This window comes from Oculina patagonica, chromosome 4 (genome assembly GCF_052425735.1).
Source record: "Oculina patagonica isolate OP01 chromosome 4, crgOcupat, whole genome shotgun sequence".
Lineage (NCBI taxonomy): Eukaryota > Metazoa > Cnidaria > Anthozoa > Scleractinia > Oculinidae > Oculina > Oculina patagonica.
The window spans coordinates 62,680,926-62,703,312 of NC_135761.1; the positions used below are offsets into that span (position 1 = coordinate 62,680,926).

Below are 22,387 nucleotides of genomic sequence, written 5' to 3' on the forward strand. Positions count from 1 at the left end.
AGAGAAAAAGCCAAAAGATGCCTTCTTCTGCAAGCACTCGGATCGATACTTGAACGCCATGCGAAGCTTATGTAGGATATCATTTGACTTTGGACCGGTTGCGTTTTGGCCGATGGAGAGATTCACCGTAATATTGGTCTCAGGTCTTTAAGGAAAACCTTTCGTGCATTATTTGTTTGGTCTAAGGACGCTGTACAGCACCTAATAAAAGCAATAAATGCATTTGTAGTGGAACGTTTATGCGTTGAATGTGCGCTCTGCGACTGACGTTTGCTGTATCGACCCAAGCTGTATCGGCGGATATGCTGTATCGACCCAGGGGGAAAATCTTTGTATCGACTGCCTATAGCCTGAATTACACCAGGGTGTTTCACTGAGGTGGATTTTTAGATACATGATCGAGGTACAGTAATACAAACCATTTCGATTTCATACTGAAAGTGTTCAATGAAATTATCTGCATTGTGTCTGGTGAAGATTTTTGTCGCATATCGCATCACAGTTTACAACTAAGGTCTTTCTAAATATTATTGATTTATAACAGTATAGTTTTGCTTGCTCCTGAGTATATATAGGAGTATTATATAGTAAAAAGATTCTTTACAACTTTGAAGTTCGGATTTATTTGCCACCTCAAAATATTTGAGGTTCAAAGGTGTTTATAGATTCCTGCAGAAACAGAATGAATCAAGGGGAATCAAATTGCTTTCTTGACCTTTCTGGGTTCTGGGCTTACTTCGTGCCGTTTATTTGAATTCAAACGATTATAGACCTCAAACCGCGAGTGTTGGAATTTTCAAAGGGAAATTAGTTTGTTTTCGCAAAATACTCAATCGACAAGGGAAAAGCAGCCCACATATACAATTATACTTGCAAAGTAACAAATTGAAGCAACCGTTTCTAATTTTCAAAGCGCCCAGACATAATTTCACGTTGTTGTGCCGCGCAAACCGAGGTGAACATTTGAACTGGAACTAAAAGGATAGAACTAAGTATATAAAAAAAAAAAATTGAAAGAAATATATATCTCTCCCAAGATTCAGGCGTTCTACGCTCGGTAACTTGCGATACTACCAGCTAAAACAGCACATTGCTTTCGGGTTGATGTTGACGGGTCGGTGTCTAGAGTGAAATGACTGACGGCTCGCCCAGTCCAAGGTTCCTTATATAGGCAGTGTCCGTGTTTAAAACCCAAGTCTTAACCCTCGGACGTACAAGGGGGGTGGATGCCACCCCCCCCCCCCCCCCGTAAGGTTTTTTCCAAATTTTGAAAAAAGCATTTACCCTACAATGCTGAAACTTTCGGTAGCTGTTCATTCATCCTTTGCGGAAATTTTGATATGTCAACCATGTGTCCATGGTATATGACGTTGCCATGGCAACGTCATAAATACAAGCATGTCTTGCCAAAAATCGTCATTTTTAACATTTTTCTTGATTTTTTCCAGGTTTTTAAAACAGAAGTGCAAGATTTGTTTATTTTTGCATTCCATAAGCATTCTAGCTTGATTTTGCATCAATTTCCGTTATTTTGTGACTTTCTAAGAAAATGTTGAAATTCAGGATGGCGGATCCAAGATGGCGGCTCTTATGACGTCACGTGACCTCATATGACGTCACAGCCAATTAAAATTATGTCGCCTTGTAGAGTAAGCTAAGGGCTTTCTTCTCAGAGCAAAATAATTTCGCTACGCCTTAATATAACGAAAATTCCGAGTTATACCGCATAGGAAAAGAGTTCTTTGAAAAAATGCTCCAAAATGAGATTTTTAGGCAATCAAATTTTTGTAATTTTTAAACAGGCTCTAGATATTCAAATCGATCTTTGTAATACTGTTCTTAGACTCAAATCATTTGTAAATGCCTCCTTAACAAATACACAAAATCGAGAGAAGTCTGCTTTATTTTGCGCTTGTGAGCAGCATCATTCTTATGCTCTTAATCGTGGTATGAAATTCGACCATTTCATGGCAGTCGGCGGGCGTGACAGTTTTTATTTTTTTCTGCCAAACAAAGATAGCTCTTAAAGAAAAAAATCATAACACGTTGATCGACTCACCAGAAGGTATCTCTGAAAAAAAATTGAGGTAGGCTCTTAATTGCTCAATTCGCCAGTGCAAAAAAGAAAAGCTAAAACGAATGTGAGGTAGTGCTTTTTTGACATAACTCAAATCTTCGTTAGAGCACGTTTCGTGAAGGTAAAGTTCCGATAGTACCGGCAAGTTTCTGATGTGTGGCACAATCGATGTTACTGCGTGTCCCAGTGGATTGCTTGACAGGTCCAGCATCTTCAAGTTGGAAATGAATCGAAAGCTCTCCAGCAGACCATGCAAGTCATGTGCATCCATATTTAACTCTCTAAGCGACAAATCTTTCAAACTGGGAAGGAAGCAAAAGCTGTTCGTGAGTGGAGCCAAACAGCCTCTCACGTTGAAACCACGAAAAACAAGGTACTCCAAAGGCAATGTTTTGTTGATTCCGCCAAACAGCGCCTCCATGTGATCAAGTTGCAAAATACTTTTATGCACCCCAATTAGCACAACTCGTTTTAGGGACGACATTTCAGGAAGTGACTGACCAAGCGCCGCGGCAGTAGCTGGAGTCAAGATTATATCCTTAAGTGTTAGTGACAAGAGATCCTTGAGTATGAAACCTCTGACTGTGCTTACTTCTGCTGTGCAGCAGCAATCTGTGTGAACCAGAGGATTGCCCTCTACGCTTAGTTCCTCCAGATTAGAAATGAACCTTAAGCCCTCCAGGAGACGGCACAAATTATGTTCATCCATGTTAAAATCTCCAAGATCTAACACTCTCAACTTCGGGAAAAAGCGGAAGCTTTTAGTGAGTGGAGCGAGACAACCTCTAACCTTGAAAAGATTGACAGTAAGGTACTCCAAAGGCAATTTTTTGTTAATTCCACCAAACAGCACCTTCATTTCTACATCTTGTAAAATACTTCCACTTAGCACAAGTACTTCTAAGGACAACATTTCAGGAATTGACTGACCGAGCGCCGTGGCAGTAGCTGGTGTCAGGCTTAGACCATGTAGTGCCAGTTCCACGAGATCATTGAGTATGAATCTACCGATAGGGTTTACTTCTACCGTGCAGAAATCTGCGTGAGCCAGATTTGTGCTGTGTACCCTCAGTTCCCTCAGATTAGAAATGACTCTTAAGTTCGCAAACAATTCACGCAAGTTATGGTCATCCATGTTGAACTCTTCAAGATGCAGCTCTTTCAAATAGGGAAAGAAACGGAAGCTTTTGGTGACTGCTGCAATACTGCTTTCCACGCTGAAACCACGGAAAATAAGATTATACAAAGGCAATAGTTTGTTGAATCCGCCAAAAAGGGCCTCTATTTCCTTATCTTGCAATATGTTGCCATTACCTTCTCCTATTATCTCAATTGAGTTCAAGGATGAAATTTCAGGAAGTAACCGACCAAGCGCCGCTCCGGCTGCTGGTGTCAGGCGTATTCCATACAGTTTTAAACTCTTGGAAGTCCTATGTTCAAAAATGTCGTCTCTGTGTAATTCCACTATACAGCAATCTGCGTGACCCAGTGGTTTGCATTGTACGCTCAGTGCCGTCAGATTAGGAATAAGTCTAAAACTCTCCAGCAGACCACACTGGTCACGCTCATCCATCTTTAACTTTTCAAGCTTTAACGTTCTCAAATTGGGAAACGTGTTGTTTAATCCGCCAACCAGTGCCTCCATTTCCTCAGCTTGCAAAATACTTCCATCCACCCCAGTTAACTTGAGTTCCAGTAAGGGCAATTCAGGCAGGGACCGACCGAGCGCCTCGGCTACTGTTCGTGTCAGGCTTATTCCATGCAGTTTCAGTTCCTTGTACGTCCCCTGCGCGAAACTACCGACTGTGTTAACTTCTACAGTGCAGCAATGTGCGTGACCCAGTGGTTCATCTTGTACGCTCAGTGCCCTCAGGTTAGGAATGAATTTCAAGCTCTCCAACAGACCACACTGATCGTGTTCATCCATGTTTAAGTTTTCAAGTTTTACCTTCTTCAAATCGGGAAAGAACTGTAAGCTTTTAGTGAGTGGAGCCAGAGAACCTTTCACGGTGAAAATACTGAAAGCAAGCTCACTCAAAGGCAATGCTTTGTTAAATTCACCAAACAGCGCCTCGATTTCATAAGCTTGGACAATGCTTTCATCCACTCCAGTTAACTTGAGTACTGTTAGGGTCGTCATTTGAGGAAGTGACCGACCGAGCGCTGTGGCTGCTGCTGGAGTCAGTCTCATTCCACTCAGGACCAATCCCTCAAGAGCCTTGTGTGTGATACTAGTAACCAGTGTCTCCACTGCAACAGAACAACAATCATTCAAGCCAAGGTTAAGAGTAATGATGTTATCAAATCTTGGTAACAAAGTGGCAAGCTTCACTGCTCCAGCTGATGTCAAATGACAGCAAAAATCGTTCGCAACGCCAATCTTCAAAGAACACTTACTGGGGTTTTGTACATGTTCCAAAAGGTCACATACGGAGTCATCGCTCTGTGTAACTTCAATCCTTTTTAAATGTTTGCAATTTCGAATAGCTGCACCAAGAGCTTTCCCTTGTTGGTCGCTTAGCTGATAACAATATTGTAGAGATGTTAGAAATTTCAAATATGACATCTCTGAACACACATTTGGAGAGGGAGATGAAACAGAATCAGCAGTTGTCTCTGTAAATAATCTGACATGGTCACCACAGCGCAGTATCAAATCTGTTATGTAAAACTGAAACTGATCATTACGGAAAGAAAGGATGGAAATAAAAGAGCTATCAGGAAAAACTTGTACGGTCTTAAACTTTCTTACAAAGTCTCCAAATGTGGGGTCTTTACAGCTCTCAGAAAACAGCAAACAGTCGAGACGTTTCACCAACTTGTACAGTATTGAATGTTCAGAGTACCCATCGATCGAACTGAATTTAAAAATAAAAGTACCGAAAATGGATAGTTTAGTTACATCGTTCACTTTTGGCAAAATTTCAGGAAGTGGTCTGTTGCTGGTGACACGGATGACTCCACCAGTGCAATCAAAACAATGACTTATGAGTTCAGCTTTTGATTGAACTTCTCGGAAGGAATCGTAAACCAGGTAACTAAAGCTCTCCTGCCTATCAGTGAAGTCACACAGTGGTACATTTGTCTCGTTTTGTATATCTGGTATTAACTTTGATAAGTCCAGTGTTGGGTCAGAGATTCTGACTGATTTCAGGTGTTCGAGAACCTTCACTGCTCCATCGTCAGACAAACCACAAACGAACTGGAAAACATTCTCCAAGGCCTGACAATCCTCCAAGGTGCGGGCATGTTGTTCAATTCCACCGAGACTTCCTTCAGGGACACATCTGTAGGTTATGTACCATGCCGCTAAGTATTCTTGTATGCTCTTGTGGATAAAGGATACCATCTCCATTGGTTTTAAGCCTGGTCCGTACTCAGACAATTGAAGAAGACCAATAATGAGACTTTCTTTACCACGCACTTTCTCGGGCAGTTGACCAAACTTGAATACCAAATCGCCTTTCAGAAGACCTGCCAAAGCAACCTTTCCCATTTCAGCAAGGATCTCTTTGTAATTTTCTTCTTTTCGCTTCAACACCTGGGAAGAAAAGTGTTTTCTGTGGCTGTGCTGGACAATGTGCTCCACAATTTCCTGATACAATTTGGTTTTACTTTCAATGAGCTCAATCAAAGTTTCCTTTTCTTCCTTCCACAATAAGCAGAAAAAGAGAGTCAGCAATGGAACTCTTGCTAGGTCTTCCATCTTACTCTTGCAAAGAAACTGCAACAGATCAGCTACCTGCGTTTCGCTATCCAGAACTTTTGCCATAAACTCCTTTCTATCGGAGATATTAAAACCGGTAATCTCAGCCTGTATGTCGGAAGATTCTCGTATCTCATCAGCTCTTGAAGATCGAGTGGTTAACAGGACAGTACAGTCTCTCAAAATATTCCCGCGGAATATTTCGTTGATTGGAGAGCTGCTTCTGCTGCCGTACTTTTCTTCTGCTTCGCTTCCGGTACGATACTCATCGTAGCCATCAAATACAAAAAGAACTTTGTCTTGGTTCTTACGGATGTAACTGAGGAGATCATCTACTGATTGTTCCTCATCTTCTGGAAAAAGACGTGAGCAACTTATGACTTCCCTTAACGTCTGGCACTTGGATACATCTTTGAGATTAATAGACACTAAGAGGTTAAACTTTTTCAGTGCTTCTTTCTGTTCCTCGTCCATCTTTGCCTCTTCAAGATTTGACCAATCCACAAGCAGCCTTTTAACGAAAGTAGTTTTTCCAATTCCAGTCTCCCCTTGCACGAGGATCCTCTTTGGCACAGCTCCGTTCTTGGTTTTCTCAGTGAAAATTTGAGTGTAATGGCTCAATTCCTCTTGTGATAACCCAGCTGGGGTCTGTTCACCTTTCACCCAGGACAGTCGAGTGTAGATCTGGTCAAGGTCCAACTGAAATGCTGAGGACCACACAGTGGTGGGCACCTTGGCTGTTCTTTGATAATGCTTCGCCAGCTTCTTCTGACAGGCTTTTACATCAAAAGTATCCACAGGAGAAGCATCTGATGAGATAAAAAAATAACAGCAATGAAGAAAGCAACGATAAGTAAATAAACATGTTAATAGGCCTTATTCGTATTCTCGGTATTGGACTGGAACTAGCTTGCAATGGAGGCTCATGCGGGGGAATATCATTAAAAACAGCCTCATGTTATTTGCATTTGAAAAGATTACCCGCATGGGCCTCCATTGCAAGCTACTTCCAGTCCAATATCGAGAATACGAATAAGGCCTATTGATTGGCAGACACAGTTGTTGCATTGCTCAAATGGCTTCCAGTTACTAAAAGTTTTCAAAGATTGTGATCGGCTTGAAAAAGGAGTTGATTTAGCAAGGATTACAAATAACAGTGACAAATAAATAAATGTAAAATTCACGTTCATTTAAAAACAGAGAATTTTATCAAAAAGTGTTTTAAAGATTCCCGTTGAAGATATCATTGGCTTGAAGCAATCAGTTGTGTCTTACACTAAGCTCTAAACTAGACAAAAATTATAAAAAGACGAAATCTAGAGAGTAACATTTAGCAGGAGAAACGGTCAAACAGTCGCTGTTTTGGCCTTTTAAAGAACCTAAAAGTAATCATTATATTATTCTTATGGTTTTCCGTAAATTCCGTAAATTCCTACACGTTATACTTTAAATTACTTGGTTTATTTGTTTCGTTCTTATTTACAACAATTACGTCTTCCACGTCTTGTGAACAACTTGATTTTAGCAATCTGAACTGCAACTGTCGAAATGAAATCTGCTTGTTTCTTTGTATTAAAAATTACAAATTAAACTTACCTGAATTGTTTTCCTTGATCCTGTGACTTCTGACTTCATGCTCAAGTTGTTTGACTTTGTCGCCTGTCTCAGACACATCTTTTACTACTTTAGCAAAGCCATGCTGTAGCTGTTCTACATTATCATTTGTCTTAGCTAACCCTTGCTCCAGTTGTTCCACTTTGTCATCTGTCTTGGCAAACCCCTGCTTTAGTTGTTCAACTTTGTCATCTGTAGTAAATAATAAAGATGGTAAATTTTAAGCTCGGTGATAAATAATGAAGATGAATTTTTAAACAATGACACGAGCATGGGACAAAGAAAAATTCTGACGGGAATCAAACCCGTCAGAATTCGATCTTTAACAGTCTTACGTCTTATACATGAGCCTCTGGCTCGGACACTGAGGGTAACCTCGTCCTGCGTATGGACTTTTTAAAGGGCGTCTCCTTTATTTCCGACCATCGATTTTGGTTCGAAAATTCGAATTGTCTCATTTGCTGGGATTTTAAAGCCTTTACCTAGTTAAGCTATAAAATGGGTTTCATTTGATTTAAAATTCTTATTTGTTTTTTTTTAGGATTTATCGAAGTTTGGTCCGATCCACAGCAATTACGCGCCTTCCGAAACGGTTAAAATAGCACATATTGCAACTGCTCTCAAAAAATAAATATTCACTTAAAAGATCCAGTTCTTCTTGTAAACTATGGACTCATCAGTGTAGTTTATTTAGCAATGTTTCAATTATGATTCCTTCTGGTTTCTTCATAGGCCAAAAGAAGATTTCCGACCCCCCCCCCCCCTAATCCAGCTTTGAACGAAACACGGAAATAGCCCAACTTTGAAGGCAAATTTAAAAAATGTGGCACCTGCTTGAGACTACTTAATTACATGAAAGGAATCTATAAATGACCCTTTCTTAAAAACAAGAATAAAATTTGTCAGCACACTAAGTCTGCTAAAACTGACAACCGCTTAAAATTCAGGAAATTTTCAAAATTAAAAAATAACGAACACCTCGTCTTTACACATTCTTCGGATAAATTTGCATATTAAAACCTCATAAGGTCTCTTACCTGGCTTTAAAATGTCTGTTCCGGTCTTTACAGTCATCTCTGAATTCTAGGTAACTTCAAAACTAATAGCTTTTTCCTCCAGCTGTAGGTTTGTACACGTTTAGAACCAGTTGCATCTTCGTAGCGTGACTGTCACATCGCAACAAAGAAGCGTGGAAGTTCTTTGTATCGCTGATCGTAGTGTTGCTCAAAGCCGCTTTTGATCGGGCATATTCCTCTTAAAACGTTTCCAGGGACATGTTAAAGATTAGTGTTACCACGCATATAAGTAGAAAATGGTGAGCCGAGATCGATAAATGTTACCGCCATCTTGTGTTTACAACAGGTGTATTCGTTCCCAGTCTCCTAGGAGCTTAACATTTCATTCAGCCTGACACTTTTTCAAAGAGACAGTAGGAGATATGAAATATCTAAGATCCGTTAACAGGGTCATAATAAAACAGTACTAAAGTGTTCACTGGTAAAAGAAAATAAATTATAAGTTTTTGGCAGCCAGCTAGCCAGCCAGATCATAATAAAAGGAAGGGAAGAAAACTAAGGGAAGAGAAGGAAAGAGTTTGAAAAGAAAACTGAAATTTTTTAAAAACAACAAAAAACAAGAGTTATGTTTCTGGTTAAAGGCAATTCCTTAAAGATTTTATCAGTCGTAAAATACTATATTGTAAACCGGTCAGTATTAAACACGGACTGCGGCTACTGACTACGAACTGGGTATAAAACACGGACTGAGGTATAAAATACGGACTCAAACTGCGGACTAGGTGTAAAATACGGACTACAGTATAAAATGCGGACTAAGCATGCAAACTGCTTACAAACATGACCTGATGGTCAAAATAACAAGAAACAAGGCTGTAAGTTGACTTACTTGAAAAAGTTAGCCTTTTTCCTGCAGAAAGCCTGCTCGTAGGTTACGCCAAAGTACTGTCAAAACACCTTAAAATTTCCTCCAATTGTGAGACACTTAAAATTTGTTTTTTTTTTCCTTTGCTTTAGTCTTTCATTCTTGGAGTTTTAGTCGTGTAGTGGAGACTCGAATCAAAACTCAAAATGTTGTTGATTTCATTACAGTTCTGTTAAATCTCGATAACTCGAACCTCCTGCTAAACTCGAACCTTCTCCGATTCCCCTCCAAGTTTTTTTATACTAATATTACCCTCGCTAACTCAAACTCACGATATCTCGAACCCTTTTTCGATTTCTCTTGAAGGCTCAAGATATCGTGATTCAACTGTATATGCCTCAAGCGGCAGGCACGTGAGTATTTGACAAACAACCCTTATTTGCATGACAATGAAAACCGGGTCAGGCGTTTTTTCCACGTATGTTTCTCTTCTGCCAGTAGAATTTTTTTTAGCCTCTTCACTACATCAAAATTTCGTGCTTTTTTTTTTGCTATCATGGAAGTGTTGAAATAAGCGAATGGCTAAACGTGAAAACAAACTGTGTGTTAGGCCCCATTTACATGGAAAGAGGATGATCCTAGCACTAGGATCATCCTCCTTTCATGTAAAATAAAATGATCCTAGTGATAGGATCATCCTATTACTAGGATCATCCTAGCGCCATATGTTTTCAGCTTTCAGTTTACATGTGAAGGGTTGCATCCTAGTGCTAGGATCATCCCTCATCTCAGATAGGATGGTCCTAGCACTAGGATGATCCTAGCGCTAGGGCCAAATACAACCCTTCACATGTAAACTGAAAGGTGAAAACATATGGCGCTCGGATGATCCTAGTACTAGGATGATCCTATCACTAGGATCATTTTATTTTACATGAAAGGAGGATGATCCTAGTGCTAGGATCATCCTCTTTCCATGTAAATGGGGCCTTAGTATGTTGGTGCAGCAGCGAAAATAATATTGCAGAAAAAAAAATCAAATCCCTGAACATTGAAACAACGATTGGAACGAGAAAAAAACCCTTCAGTTGTTTTGACTGTAAGGGGCTCCGTAAACTGTCAGGTAGCTTGTTTTGACTTTAAGGTACTTTGCCGAGGAAGATCACAATTGTTCGGGGTGAATCCCTACGAAGTTCAACGGACGACGAAACGGTTAACTCTGACCAATATTTATTTACTCTCTTCGATAACAAACATCAACGTAATACGATCCGACAAAGGTCACATAAAGCCGTTGCGTTACATGAGGTCACCTGCACAGTTTTGCGTAAACAATAATTTTATGCTCACGTATGTACATCCTTGATGTGTTTTCGTTATTTCTAGCAGTGGTTCGCTTTTATATGCTTAGTCCGCATTTTATACCGTAGTCCGTGTTTTATACCTAGTCCACAGTTTGAGCCCGTATTTTATACCTCAGTCCGTGTTTTATACCCAGTCCGTAGTCCGTAGTCCGTCCATGTTTTATACTGATCGGTATACAATACAGTATTTTACGACCGATAAAATTTTTAACGAATTTTTTTTTTTACCAGTGAAGGCTTTAGTACTGTTTTATTATGAACCCTGTTAACGGATCTTAGATATTTCATATCTCTTACTGTGCCTTTCAAAAAGTGTCAGGCTGAATGAAATGTTAAGCTCCTAGGAGACTGGGAACGAATACACCTGTTGTAAACACAAGATGGCGGTAACATTTATCGATCTCGGCTCACCATTTTCTACTTATATGCGTGGTAACACTAATCTTTAACATGTCCCTGGAAACGTTTTAAGAGGAATATGCCCGATCAAAAGCGGCTTTGAGCAACACTACGATCAGCGATACAAAGAACTTCCACGCTTCTTTGTTGCGATGTGACAGTCACGCTACGAAGATGCAACTGGTTCTAAACGTGTACAAACCTACAGCTGGAGGAAAAAGCTATTAGTTTTGAAGTTACCTAGAATTCAGAGATGACTGTAAAGACCGGAACAGACATTTTAAAGCCAGGTAAGAGACCTTATGAGGTTTTAGTATGCAAATTTATCCGAAGAATGTGTAAAGACGAGGTGTTCGTTACTTTTTAATTTTGAAAATTTCCTGAATTTTAAGCGGTTGTCAGCTTTGCAGACTTGGTGTGCTGACAAATTTTATTATTGTTTTTAAGAAAGGGTCATTTATAGATTCCTTTCATGTAATTAAGTAGTCTCAAGCAGGTGCCACATTTTTTAAATTTGCCTTCAAAGTTGGGCTATTTCCGTGTTTCGTTCAAAGCTGGATTAGGGGGGGTCGGAAATCTTCTTTTGGCCTATGAAGAAACCAGAAGGAATCATAATTGAAACATTGCTAAATAAACTACAATGATGAGTCCATAGTTTACAAAAAGAACTGGATCTTTTAAGTGAATATTTATTTTTTGAGAGCAATTGCAATATGTGCTATTTTAACCGTTTCGGAAAGCTCGTAATTGCTGTGGATCGGACCAAACTTCGATAAATCCTAAAAAATACAAATAAGAATTTTAAATCAAATGAAACTCATTTTATAGCTTAACTAGGTAAAGGCTTTAAAATCCCAGCAAATGAGACAATTCGAATTCTCGAACCAAAATCGATGGTCGGAAATAAAGGAGACGCCCTGTTAAAATTGTATTTACATTTTTTTTTTACAAACCCATGGCCTCAAAGATACTAGTTAGGCGCTCTAACCGACTGAGCTACGAGAGACTCGTTGTGAGCTGGGCCATTTACTAAGTTGATATGTGACACGCGTCCTGCATACTGCCAGGATCAGCAATGTCGAAATCATCAAGTGTGTGGTAATCTGTCTTTTATGTGTCATCTGTCTTTGCAAACCCTTGCTCTAGCTGTTCTACTATGTCACCTGTCTTGGCGAGCCCTTGCTCCAGTCGTTCCACTTTCCCATTTGTCTCAGCAAGTCCCATTTCCACTCCTTGAACTCGTGACAACAATTCTTCATGGAGGGTTTTCTCAACTGACTCAAGTTTTTTCAATATTTCTTCACTCTCTTTTATCTGCTGTTCTTTCCATTTCAGCACTGCTTTCAACTGCTCATCATGTTCCTCCAGTTGAAATTTTGTTGAAGATTGAATTTCAATTTGTTCTCTTCTCTGCTGTGCCAGTGATTCTTGAATGGCTGTTTGTTCTGCGTCCGTTTTCGTGAACTTCTTAATGAGTTCTTTAACATCTTGTTGCACCAGAGAAAGGAGGTTTTGATCCACAGCATGCCCCATACACAGCTGGCAACCTAGAAATAAAAAAAATATTTATAGCACCACAAAGCGCAAGTTCATGTTTTTGTTTCGTTTTTGAACGGCTGATTACAACATGGGTTTGGTAAGGGGTAGGCTAAGAGAGACAGACCAACTACTGAGTTAGGATTTCGAGTTGGACCTTGAGTTGGATTTTCGAGTAATAATAATAATAATAATAATAATAATAATAATAATAATAATAATAATAATAATAATAATAATAATAATAATAATAATAATAATAATAATAATAAAGATATTTTAGCAGGGAGCCCACGTCACAAAAAGGTGGTTTTCAGTGGGGCCCTGCATAAAATAAATAACAAATATGATAAAAATGGTTAAAAAGTGAATATTAAAAATAGAAGATGTAAAAAGTTAAATTTTAAAAAATGAATATAAGAAATTAAAAAACTTATCAAATACTTCTAATATGTCTTTTAAAAGTTAAAATGTCAAATGCGCTTTTTGCTTTGTCGGGTAAAATGTTCCATTCGTGAGCAGCTTGATTAATAAAACGGTTCTGGCCCCAGGAGCGACATGACTTGGGCCTACAAATGTCATTTCGTCCACGAGTATTATAATTATGAATGTCTTTAAAGCTATAAATATTAAAATCCCAGTCAATCAAGCCATTTAATGCCTTAAAAAACAAAATTAATCTATGAAGTCTTCTTCTTTCCATTAAATTATCCCAGCCAAGCTGTTGGAGCGCCTCGGTAGCAGATGAATGAGTTGGATTTCGAGTAAGATTTTCGAGTTGAATTTGGTACTGACCGAGAATAAACCCAATTTGTAAAGTATCTATGCTGTTAGCATAAACATATCTAGCAAACAGCAGTGGAGCTAACCACAGCAAACCGGGAAATCCTGGCAAAAAATCCAACTCGAAAATCTAACTTGAAATTCAACTCGAAATCCTAACTTGGTAATTTGGCAACCTCGGCCGTGGTAAGAGATGTGTTGTATAGGGTGTAGTGCTGTAGGGATTGTCATGGATGGGATGCAGTACGACAGTATGACAGGGAATAGGGCGTGGTGAGAGTGGAAGAGGACAGGATGCCAAAGGGGTCAGTGACCGCCCGGTCAGTAGGGATGGAGTGTGGCAAGGGTGGAAGGTGTGATAGGGGCAGTAAGCTTTGAGCTGTGGAACCCTAAGGTGGATAAAATGAAGTGCAGCAGGATGCAAAAACACTGCAATAATAAAAACTCCAGATAGATTGCCTTCTCTCTTCTGTACAGCTTAATACAATATTCTCTTGTTCCCTGTTCATTTCTACTTGCCAAGAGGAAGAGGTCCTCATTATGACTCTGATTGGTTGCTACTTAAACTGGGTCTATAAGGTGGCTCATAATAGTTTAGATATTCCCGTCTTTGGCACTCTACTGCTGGTACACCTGCAATGTTGAGGTTTAACTTTCAGTGCATCCTTGTAAAGGTTTTACTAATGAACAATTTGGAGTCACTGTGACGTCAAAATTTGTTGCCATGGCAACTACAGAAGTAGTCAAAGATACCTTATTATTGACCGTTTGAGGCTAATTAGTCTAAAACTAGACGGTAAAAGTTTTTGTTTTTCGTATATTTTTGTCTAAAGGCCAAACGAAACAATCTGACAGTTTTTTAAAAAAAATTGTCAGAAATGTTCAGAGCCACCTTAAATTTATGCAAAAGTGACGTAGCACCGAATACTTTTGACAGATTTCTTTAAAATTTTGCAAAAATGTTTATTATGTCGGTTGGATAAAAATAATAATTATGTGAAAAAGAAAAACTTTCACTAAGTAGTTTTTGAGTTAGCCTTGAAAGGGCCAAAATAGTGTAACTTTAACCATATATGATGCTACCATGGAAACAGAGTTTGACATCACTATGACCTCAAATTGTTACATACATACATACATGTTCATTGGTAAATCTTGTTTACGTTTGTGCTAAAAGATTATTCTTAACATTATTGGTATAGCTGTGATGGAATACCAAAGACAGGCATGTCTAATCTGACTTAACTGTTACGGGCCACCTTAAATTAGGTTAGGACATGTAGAGGGTTGAAGTCTCATCAATGTTCATTCAAGCATGAGTGGAACAAGGATCAGAGTACACACCAAAGTTGACAAAAATCACACAGCATGTAAGCAAAAACTCTATTGGCGACTCCAATGAAAGTGTGAGCAGGTTCAAATTCAATTTCTATCACACAAGTAACATCTAACCAGAGACACTGGATAAAGTTTAGCAGTGCTACATGTTTGTCATCAGTTGTCAGTCCCCTGTGGGGGGGGGGGGTCTAGATATGAACATGTGATACATGTAAGAGACATCTGCTACTTAAGTCAGGTTTTGCTAAAAGGATCAGTTTGTGGTTCTAGATTGTTTGGGAATTGGATGTAATTTCTTTCGACACCGGAATCGCCAGCTTTCTGTACACAAAATGCACAGATCAGACAAGTTACCTAAAATCGTGATCTGTGGCCCTTTTTAGTCAGTGTTGCACTAAAATAATTACTATTTCTTTCCCGATCCAATGCAATAGGATTTTTTGACTCGAATTTCACAAGATCATTAAACTGAAATATTATAATGATTTAATCTCAACCATTCAATCATGGCCTCTACATATATCTGATATTATCATTTAAATGTTCTATTCAAGAGAAATTACAGTTGAAGTAATGATTTCCATTATTTCAGTTCAACATTTTAAAATTGAATCAGAGAATTACTTTTTTGGCGGGAATATTTCACTTGTTAAAATGATTGTATTTACCCAGACAGACACTGATTGAATAGGGAAAAATGGCAAGGACTTAAAAATTCAAGGACAAGGAATAAATTATGCATAAGTACTTATGCAAAGATTTGTTAAAGAAAATAAAATTGCAAGTGGAATCAGCGATTTTTCTCAACACCTAGGGGTAATTGAACTCTGATATTGAAAATTTAAAATTTATTTAGGAATCACTTAGTAAATCCTTAATTAAAGTTTATAATGAAAAATGTTCTAAAGCTAAGTTTTATTATAGTTACCCTTTGTTTCCCAGTCAGAAAGTTGATCTAAAGTGGTCTTCTCCATACCAGCAGTCAACCCCAGGCTTTTCACCAAGGTCTCTAGCTTGAAGAAACAATCATTAAAGAAGGCTTCAGTCCAGTCAGTGACATTACAATGGCCCCATTTGTTCCTGACATTATCCCTGACATCATCAGCTGAATTCTGAATAGAAGTCAATGGAATTGGGGAGTGGAAAATAGCCGCAGGCTTGTTATATCCCAAGAGACGAAGAATGGCACTCATGTCCAGTGACTCATCAAAGGCTGAAAATTCAGCAAGATAATCTGGCAGAAACAACTTGGCCAAGTCGACTGAATTGTTGATATTGTAGTTGTAGAGCGGTTTATGTTTGCCATGTAAATGCAGGTTGTTGTTAACATTCTGAAATTTCAAGTGTTTAAAGCTTGGATCTGTATTAACTTGATGGTATGTCAGTGTCTTTAGAGTACAAGGCGTGGTCAGACCACTGCAGTATATGTCCAGGTTAACATAGTGAGTGTCCATCCCTTGTTTGATAAAGTCACGCAAAACTGGAGCTGCTACTTTGTTCATGGCTATTCCAACAACAAGCCATCTCTTCTCCTCATCAGAGACCATCATCATGAGTTTATAAATTTGCTTCAATAATCATTGTTGTAATTGGTTGTAAATGCGAGGTAAACTTACATCTTGAGGGGCTGGAAAAACGAAAAAAAAAAAGGATTTTTAGCAATGTAATGTAACTAATCATTTGTGTATGACTTGGTTTGATTTTAGGAATTGATTCAAATAGGATATTAATTTTAAGAAGTAGACATTTCAGTGTTTCATATATGACACGTGCCGCTGATTATACATTCTGCAGTTGCAGTAAATGGTTTTAGTGTGTTTGAGTTTCGTTTAGTATTGAGCAATATTTTATTTCTTATTAGCGGAACAAGTCACGAAAAAAATCGGTTTTCATTTAGCTTTCTTTTCCTTTGTGATTCAGTTATTATTTTGGTTTATTTTATAGCAGATTCATGCATTTGATTTCAGTGAACTGTTGTTCATGTAATAAAGGACGTTTACAGTTCATCGCATCTCGAGTTTACTTGTTGCCGCTTTACTTGTAGCGAACATTGGGTTCCTACAATTTGAGTCCAATTTAGAAAGTGTTGTACATGTACATAAATAAATAAAATAATTAGAATCAAACGAGAAATCAATAAACAAACAAACAAACGACAAATAAATTTTATTAACATGTAAAATATGGCCTGCAAACCTTCTGCAAGTTACTCTGTAATGTAGCTCTGCCGTCCCTGCTATATGGTCCATTGTGAGATATCAGACCACATTACAGGGGTCTAAAACAACATTTTGAGTCATTTAATATAATCATGTACAAATGCATCACCTGTATAAAGCCCCAAGCATTTAGGCTTTATTCAAGAACACATCAAGTAATTCAAGTTTCAGCATGTCCAGTACAATTTCCAAGTCGGAAATTTATACTAGTTTGACTCAAAAGGCCAATTGTCACTGAAATAATTGATGATAAAGGCATCATGACTTCAGATAAAGAATTTATGGTAAGACTTTAAGCATATTCTTTGGTTTGAATGGTCAAGAGTTTGTACTTTGATTAGGCCACACATGATCAAGTAAAAATATACATGGCAGTTATCTAAAGACTCATTCTGCTCTATTCGCTCCAAAACCTTTTTTTTTCAAAATTTAATGTGCTATTCTCAGGGTGTACATGTACCTTACACTGTAAGTGATTACAGTAGTTCTGAACTAACCTTTAAGAAACAAGTATTCAGTCTCACTGATTATTGTGCACAGATGATGCAGAATTGACTTGAAGGTGTTAGTGATTTTAATAAGTACTGTGCAAATAAATGAAAAATAGTCATTAGTAACGGGGTAAACCAATAAATGTACAAATTTTAAGGATAACAGCTGATAGCAGTTACCGGTAATACAATTAGTGTTATTTTGAAAAACTCATAACTGTGCAAATCTAAAACAGAATTATTATTTTTTAAACAATAATATATACCCGGTATATAGTTTTGATTTGATTTTGAAATGATAATTTTTCTGTGTTGCATTGTGTAGTTCCATAAATTATCCATACCTCCCCCACGGAAGGGATTTTCCTTCAAGGCTGGTTCTCACATGATCGCCCCGATCGTTTCTATCGCATCGATCGTTTGCAAATACTGAGACGATCGAAGTGATTGGAAGCGATCAAGGGGGTTCTCATATGATCGCCCGGATCGTCTGGTATATGCAAAATAGGGTTAATCAAAGAAGATAATAATTCATGATCTTTTCTTTGTTCCCACATCTGAATATTCGATTTTATTCCGTTCGACGCACATGTGTTTTTTCAAAACTCCGATATCGCTTATGGCAGCATTCGATGCAAGAGCAAACCTCGTGGCCTCCTTTCTTCTCGTTATTGCCGTTTTACGGCTAAGGAGCAAAAGGGAGGCCAAACGGAAACGTAGTTCTGGGTAATACTGATGCACCATGGGACAGTTTGGATCGCTTATATCGTCTCCCTCTGCAAAAGTAGTTCTCATATAATCGTTCGCGATCGCCGCGGTCTGCGACCGATCGCCTGGATAGAACACGGGCGATCGAAGCAATCGAGATTGCCCCGATCACCAGACGTCTCTGTAGAGTTCTCATATGATCGCCCCGATCGCAAGCAAACTTTTTGAAGCGACAGAGGCGACAGAGACGATCGGGGTGATCATATGAGAACCAGCCTTAAGTCCCCACAACACCTCTGGAAATTCCAATGAATGTTCATACATTTTCTTAAAGTTTTCTGCCTTTGAGATCCCTCCCACCTGCAGGATTTTCCAATCCCTTTTTGGGGGTTTTGAGGGGAGAAGTATGGAACCACGCATTACCAATGAGATGGTAGACATTTACTACAGGGATATATGATTTCCATGTGGTTTATTCATTGTGCATCTGACTGATTTTTGGATTTCCCTTGCAACACCACCTGGGGAGGGGGTACTCCCCTGTATCAGGTATATAGGTATGTGCCACCCCAAAGGGTATGGTTTTTGAGCTGTTTTGTTCTGAAAACAATATAGAGTTTGAACATTTTGGTCTGAAATTGGGTACGGTTATCGGGGGAACGTTCACGAAAGCTAATACCGTATTTTCTCAATTAAACGCCCCCGGCGTTTATTTCAAACTTGGCTCTGTGGATTCGGCGTTTATTTAAATGATGCAGTTTATTGGAACAAAATGTTTATTAAACAAGGGTTTTAAATCATTATTTGTGACATGAATGTAATTTGCCATCATACCTAAAGCATATTACACCTCGAATAATTGCCTGGAAGGCTTACTTTCCACTCTAGCTCGGAGACCCGGCGTTTATTCGGGGCCCGGCGTTTAATCGAGAAAATACGGTAAACTTATTTTTCTTCCCAGCAACCGGGGCGAGTAACTGGTGAGAGAGAAAGTTTTACCTATTCACCTTTGTTACATTGACTTCCGTTCAGCACTGCATTATGCTTTGCTTTATCATGTACTACAACTTAGCCAGTGTGAAAATTTGTATATTTTCAAGGTCAGGTCTGAAAATGTGAATGGATTTTTGACGCCAGATCTGAAAACGGGTGTGTAAAATGGCATTTTTGGTTTGAAACTGGGTCTGGATTTGGAGATGCAGGTGGCACATCCCCACCAAAAATTCCATGGAGTACAACCCCCCCCCAGGCAACAGCATTAGATAGCATTCCACAGTTCCACCCTTCCTAGTCTCTGTGGCAGAAACACTTGATTTAATTTTAGGAGACAATAATTTTTGCTTAATGAACAAACATTTTATTTAGCTACAATGTTGGGTATTTTTGCTCATCAGCCAACATAGTAAACTGAGATCTGCTACTGCTTAAAGCTAGCGATATTGAAACTGGTGAGTAGACTAGCCACCCTATGCTACATGTATATGTGTTACCATGATGTATTTTTACTGGCAAGTGGAAAGAAGCCTATGTTTAAGCTACAATCCATGTGACAGTTATTTTACTATAGTACAGAGTGGTCTGAGCTAAGATGATCCTGAATTATGTATTAGTTTAAAGGTTGCCTGGTTCCCAGCGCCTACAGTTTGTGATTTAGAACACATCACCACAAGGCTCACCCATCCTCAAACCATCAAAGCCTTCCAATCTCAACGGCTGCCCTGCTTATTAATCAGGCGGGGCCTGGGCCCGATTCATAATCTGTGTCAGATTTTGTTGTTTTTTTTGTCGGTAAATCATTCCAGATGCACGCGGCCCAGCTGACTCCTTGGCCACGGTCACGCAAGTTTTGATGTTTCATTTAGCGATCGCTCGTATTATGAACACTCTGCTCTCTGTTCAGTGTGAAGTGTATGTTTGTGTCATTCGTCCGTTTGATTCAGCGGGCACTGAATGTTTACAATGCAAAGCCGAGAAGTGTTTTGACATGTCCAAGCTAATTAAAAATGAAACGATTACCCACGGGCCCAGGGGACTCCTTGATCACGCAAGTTTTGATGTTTATTGGCGATCGCTCGCCTGTAGTAATAAATAATCATACATCTATTTTAAAAATATTTACGAATTCTCTGCGCTCTGTTTTTTGTGAAATATGTATTTTGTAATTCAAGCGTGTGGCTCGGAGCAAGCACTGAGTAATCACGTTGCGATTTGACACGTCCAAACTACTTATAAATGAAAAATGAATTATTTTTCGTGTGTTATGCAAGTCTTTTGAGTTTATTTTTGGAATCGAAAGGAAATTGCAAACCCAGCAAAAAATTTGTCAGGGCACGCCGGACAAGGGGAAATTACCTGCTGAATCACGTAGTCAGGCAATGTCTATTTGCGTGCTTTCAATCATGCGACTTCGGAAATGCCACTGAAAGCTGTGTTTTCTAACAAAATAGCAGTTAAACTTCAAGAACTTGATTTTTAAGCTTCTTTTATTTTAACCCAAAATCAATTTATGCCATTCAAGTGGTTTGAATGTATTTTATGTAAGATTTGGAACAAAATAAATATTTGCAAGCCCAGACAGGAATTTGTTTATGCATCAGTGGATCAAAAAAGAAATGACGTAATCAGGAAAATTTCGGTTCAATTCTCCAAACTTCTTGACTGGTGCAAAACTCGGACTTGAGTCGTCGGACGACGCTAAACAGAGAAATACAACGGGATGGCCTCAGTCTACTTTTTATTTTGGCGTGAAATGGACTCCCTTTTATTGTCATTCAACTGGTTTGGGTTTATTTCATTCAACATTGTAACAAAAAAAAATATTTGCATGCCTAAGCATAAATTTATCCGTCAAGGCATGTGGCATAAGGCAAGAGATGATGCGATAAGGGAAATTCAGCTCACACACACTCCGTGACTCACGCAAACACGACTTGTGTGTTTCTCAAGTGACTGCTTTTGTAAATACTTTTTTACTGTGCTGTGCCGTACCTTTTTGACCTTTCTAGCCAATTTTAAAAAAGAACTGAAAAGAAGTGGTCAAACATTAACCGCCAGATTATAAACTACTTGAAGTTTCTTGTTGAATTTTTTGGGTTAATCATTTTGATAACATGTTGCATTTTTTTTAACCACCAAACAATCCGCAAACTCTCTCACTTTGTTAATTCTTATCCAAAATTAAAGAACAGCAACATTTTACAGACAAAAGAGAGTTAATTGTGGCAGACAGGAGTTCCGTTGTAAAATTACTCACAGAACATGACAAAAAGCTTACAGGAATTCGAACTGAAACAACATATTGTCAACAATAAAAAAAATACTCCAGATGCCATCCAACTTAACAAAAAACTAAACAGAGTAGAAATCCGATTCCTCGAACCCTCGGTTACTCGAAACTCCCAATTTCTCGAACCAATTTCCGCTTCTTGGATAGTACTTCTCTGTAAGTTTAATCCCCCCCCCCCCCCCAGCCCCCCCCCCCTTCCCCCTCCCGATTTCTCGAGACAATTTTCGGTTCGAGAAATCGGGATTCTACTGTAATTTCATTTAAACAAGCCATCAAGAAGCCAAAACAATTCCAGACGCTGTCAAATGATCGTAAAGAGCTGAGGGCAGGAAAATACAAGCTTATTATCTTGAATTGAAAGCTTCATGAAGGAAGTAGCCGGAAGTGATCTGACTTCTTAGAGACTAAAGAAAAATTAATCTGAAGTAAAACCACACATTTGTAGTAACTGTGTGTATACATACCTCTCAGCTTTATACCTGATCAGCAAAACACGGGCTTAAGTGAACATTTAGTCTAAAAATCATCACAAACTGGCTTTCCAACGCATCAAACGCCTTGCATGTCTGTCTTCGCACATTTCCGAGAAACAAGCAGTCCCGTTCCAGACTCCAACGGTTGCTGAGCTTGAAATGAAATGAGGGACTGGTGTACCATCCCCAGTCTCCCCATGCATGTTGTTTGTTTTGCATTCTCGTCCCCATAGCCCTTTCGTTTCTCTTAGCCGGCTGGGCCTTGGCACGAGGAAACAAAGGGCTCTGGGGACACAAGATTTCCAGTCCTAGATTCTAGGACTTCCGGTCTTCATGTATGCAGTCATGACGTTTCAAAAGAATGTAAGAGAGAGTCGTTACGTTTTCGACTTCCGTTTAGGAATTCTTTGTTCCAAACAGCCAATCCAAAAAATTCGAATTTATTCAAAAATCCTATGTCCCCAGAGCCCTCTGTTTTCTCGTGCCAAGCCGGCTAAGAGAAACGAAAGGGC

At 38.9% G+C, this 22,387-nt stretch overlaps 2 protein-coding genes across 4 annotated transcripts in view; one reads left to right on the top strand and one right to left on the bottom strand.

Moving 5' to 3' along the window:
* LOC144651029 (bile acid-CoA:amino acid N-acyltransferase-like) overlaps positions 1 to 22,387 on the top strand; it is a 50,011-nt gene that overhangs the window by 18,671 nt on the left and 8,953 nt on the right. The gene's annotated exons all lie outside the window — the stretch shown is intronic.
* Positions 1,536 to 21,970, bottom strand: LOC144651013 (uncharacterized). Of its 2 annotated transcripts, XM_078510863.1 has the most exons (6): positions 21,867 to 21,970; positions 17,415 to 17,501; positions 15,627 to 16,325; positions 12,205 to 12,588; positions 7,380 to 7,589; positions 1,536 to 6,592 (listed from the first exon to the last, which is right to left on the bottom strand). In XM_078510863.1, the coding sequence occupies exons 3-6, from the start codon at positions 16,249 to 16,251 to the stop codon at positions 2,037 to 2,039; spliced, it is 5,775 nt and encodes a 1,924-aa protein (XP_078366989.1). In that variant the 5' UTR covers positions 16,252 to 16,325; positions 17,415 to 17,501; positions 21,867 to 21,970; the 3' UTR covers positions 1,536 to 2,036. The 2 variants fall into 2 exon arrangements, with proteins under 2 accessions (XP_078366989.1, XP_078366990.1); XM_078510864.1 differs by lacking the exon at positions 17,415 to 17,501.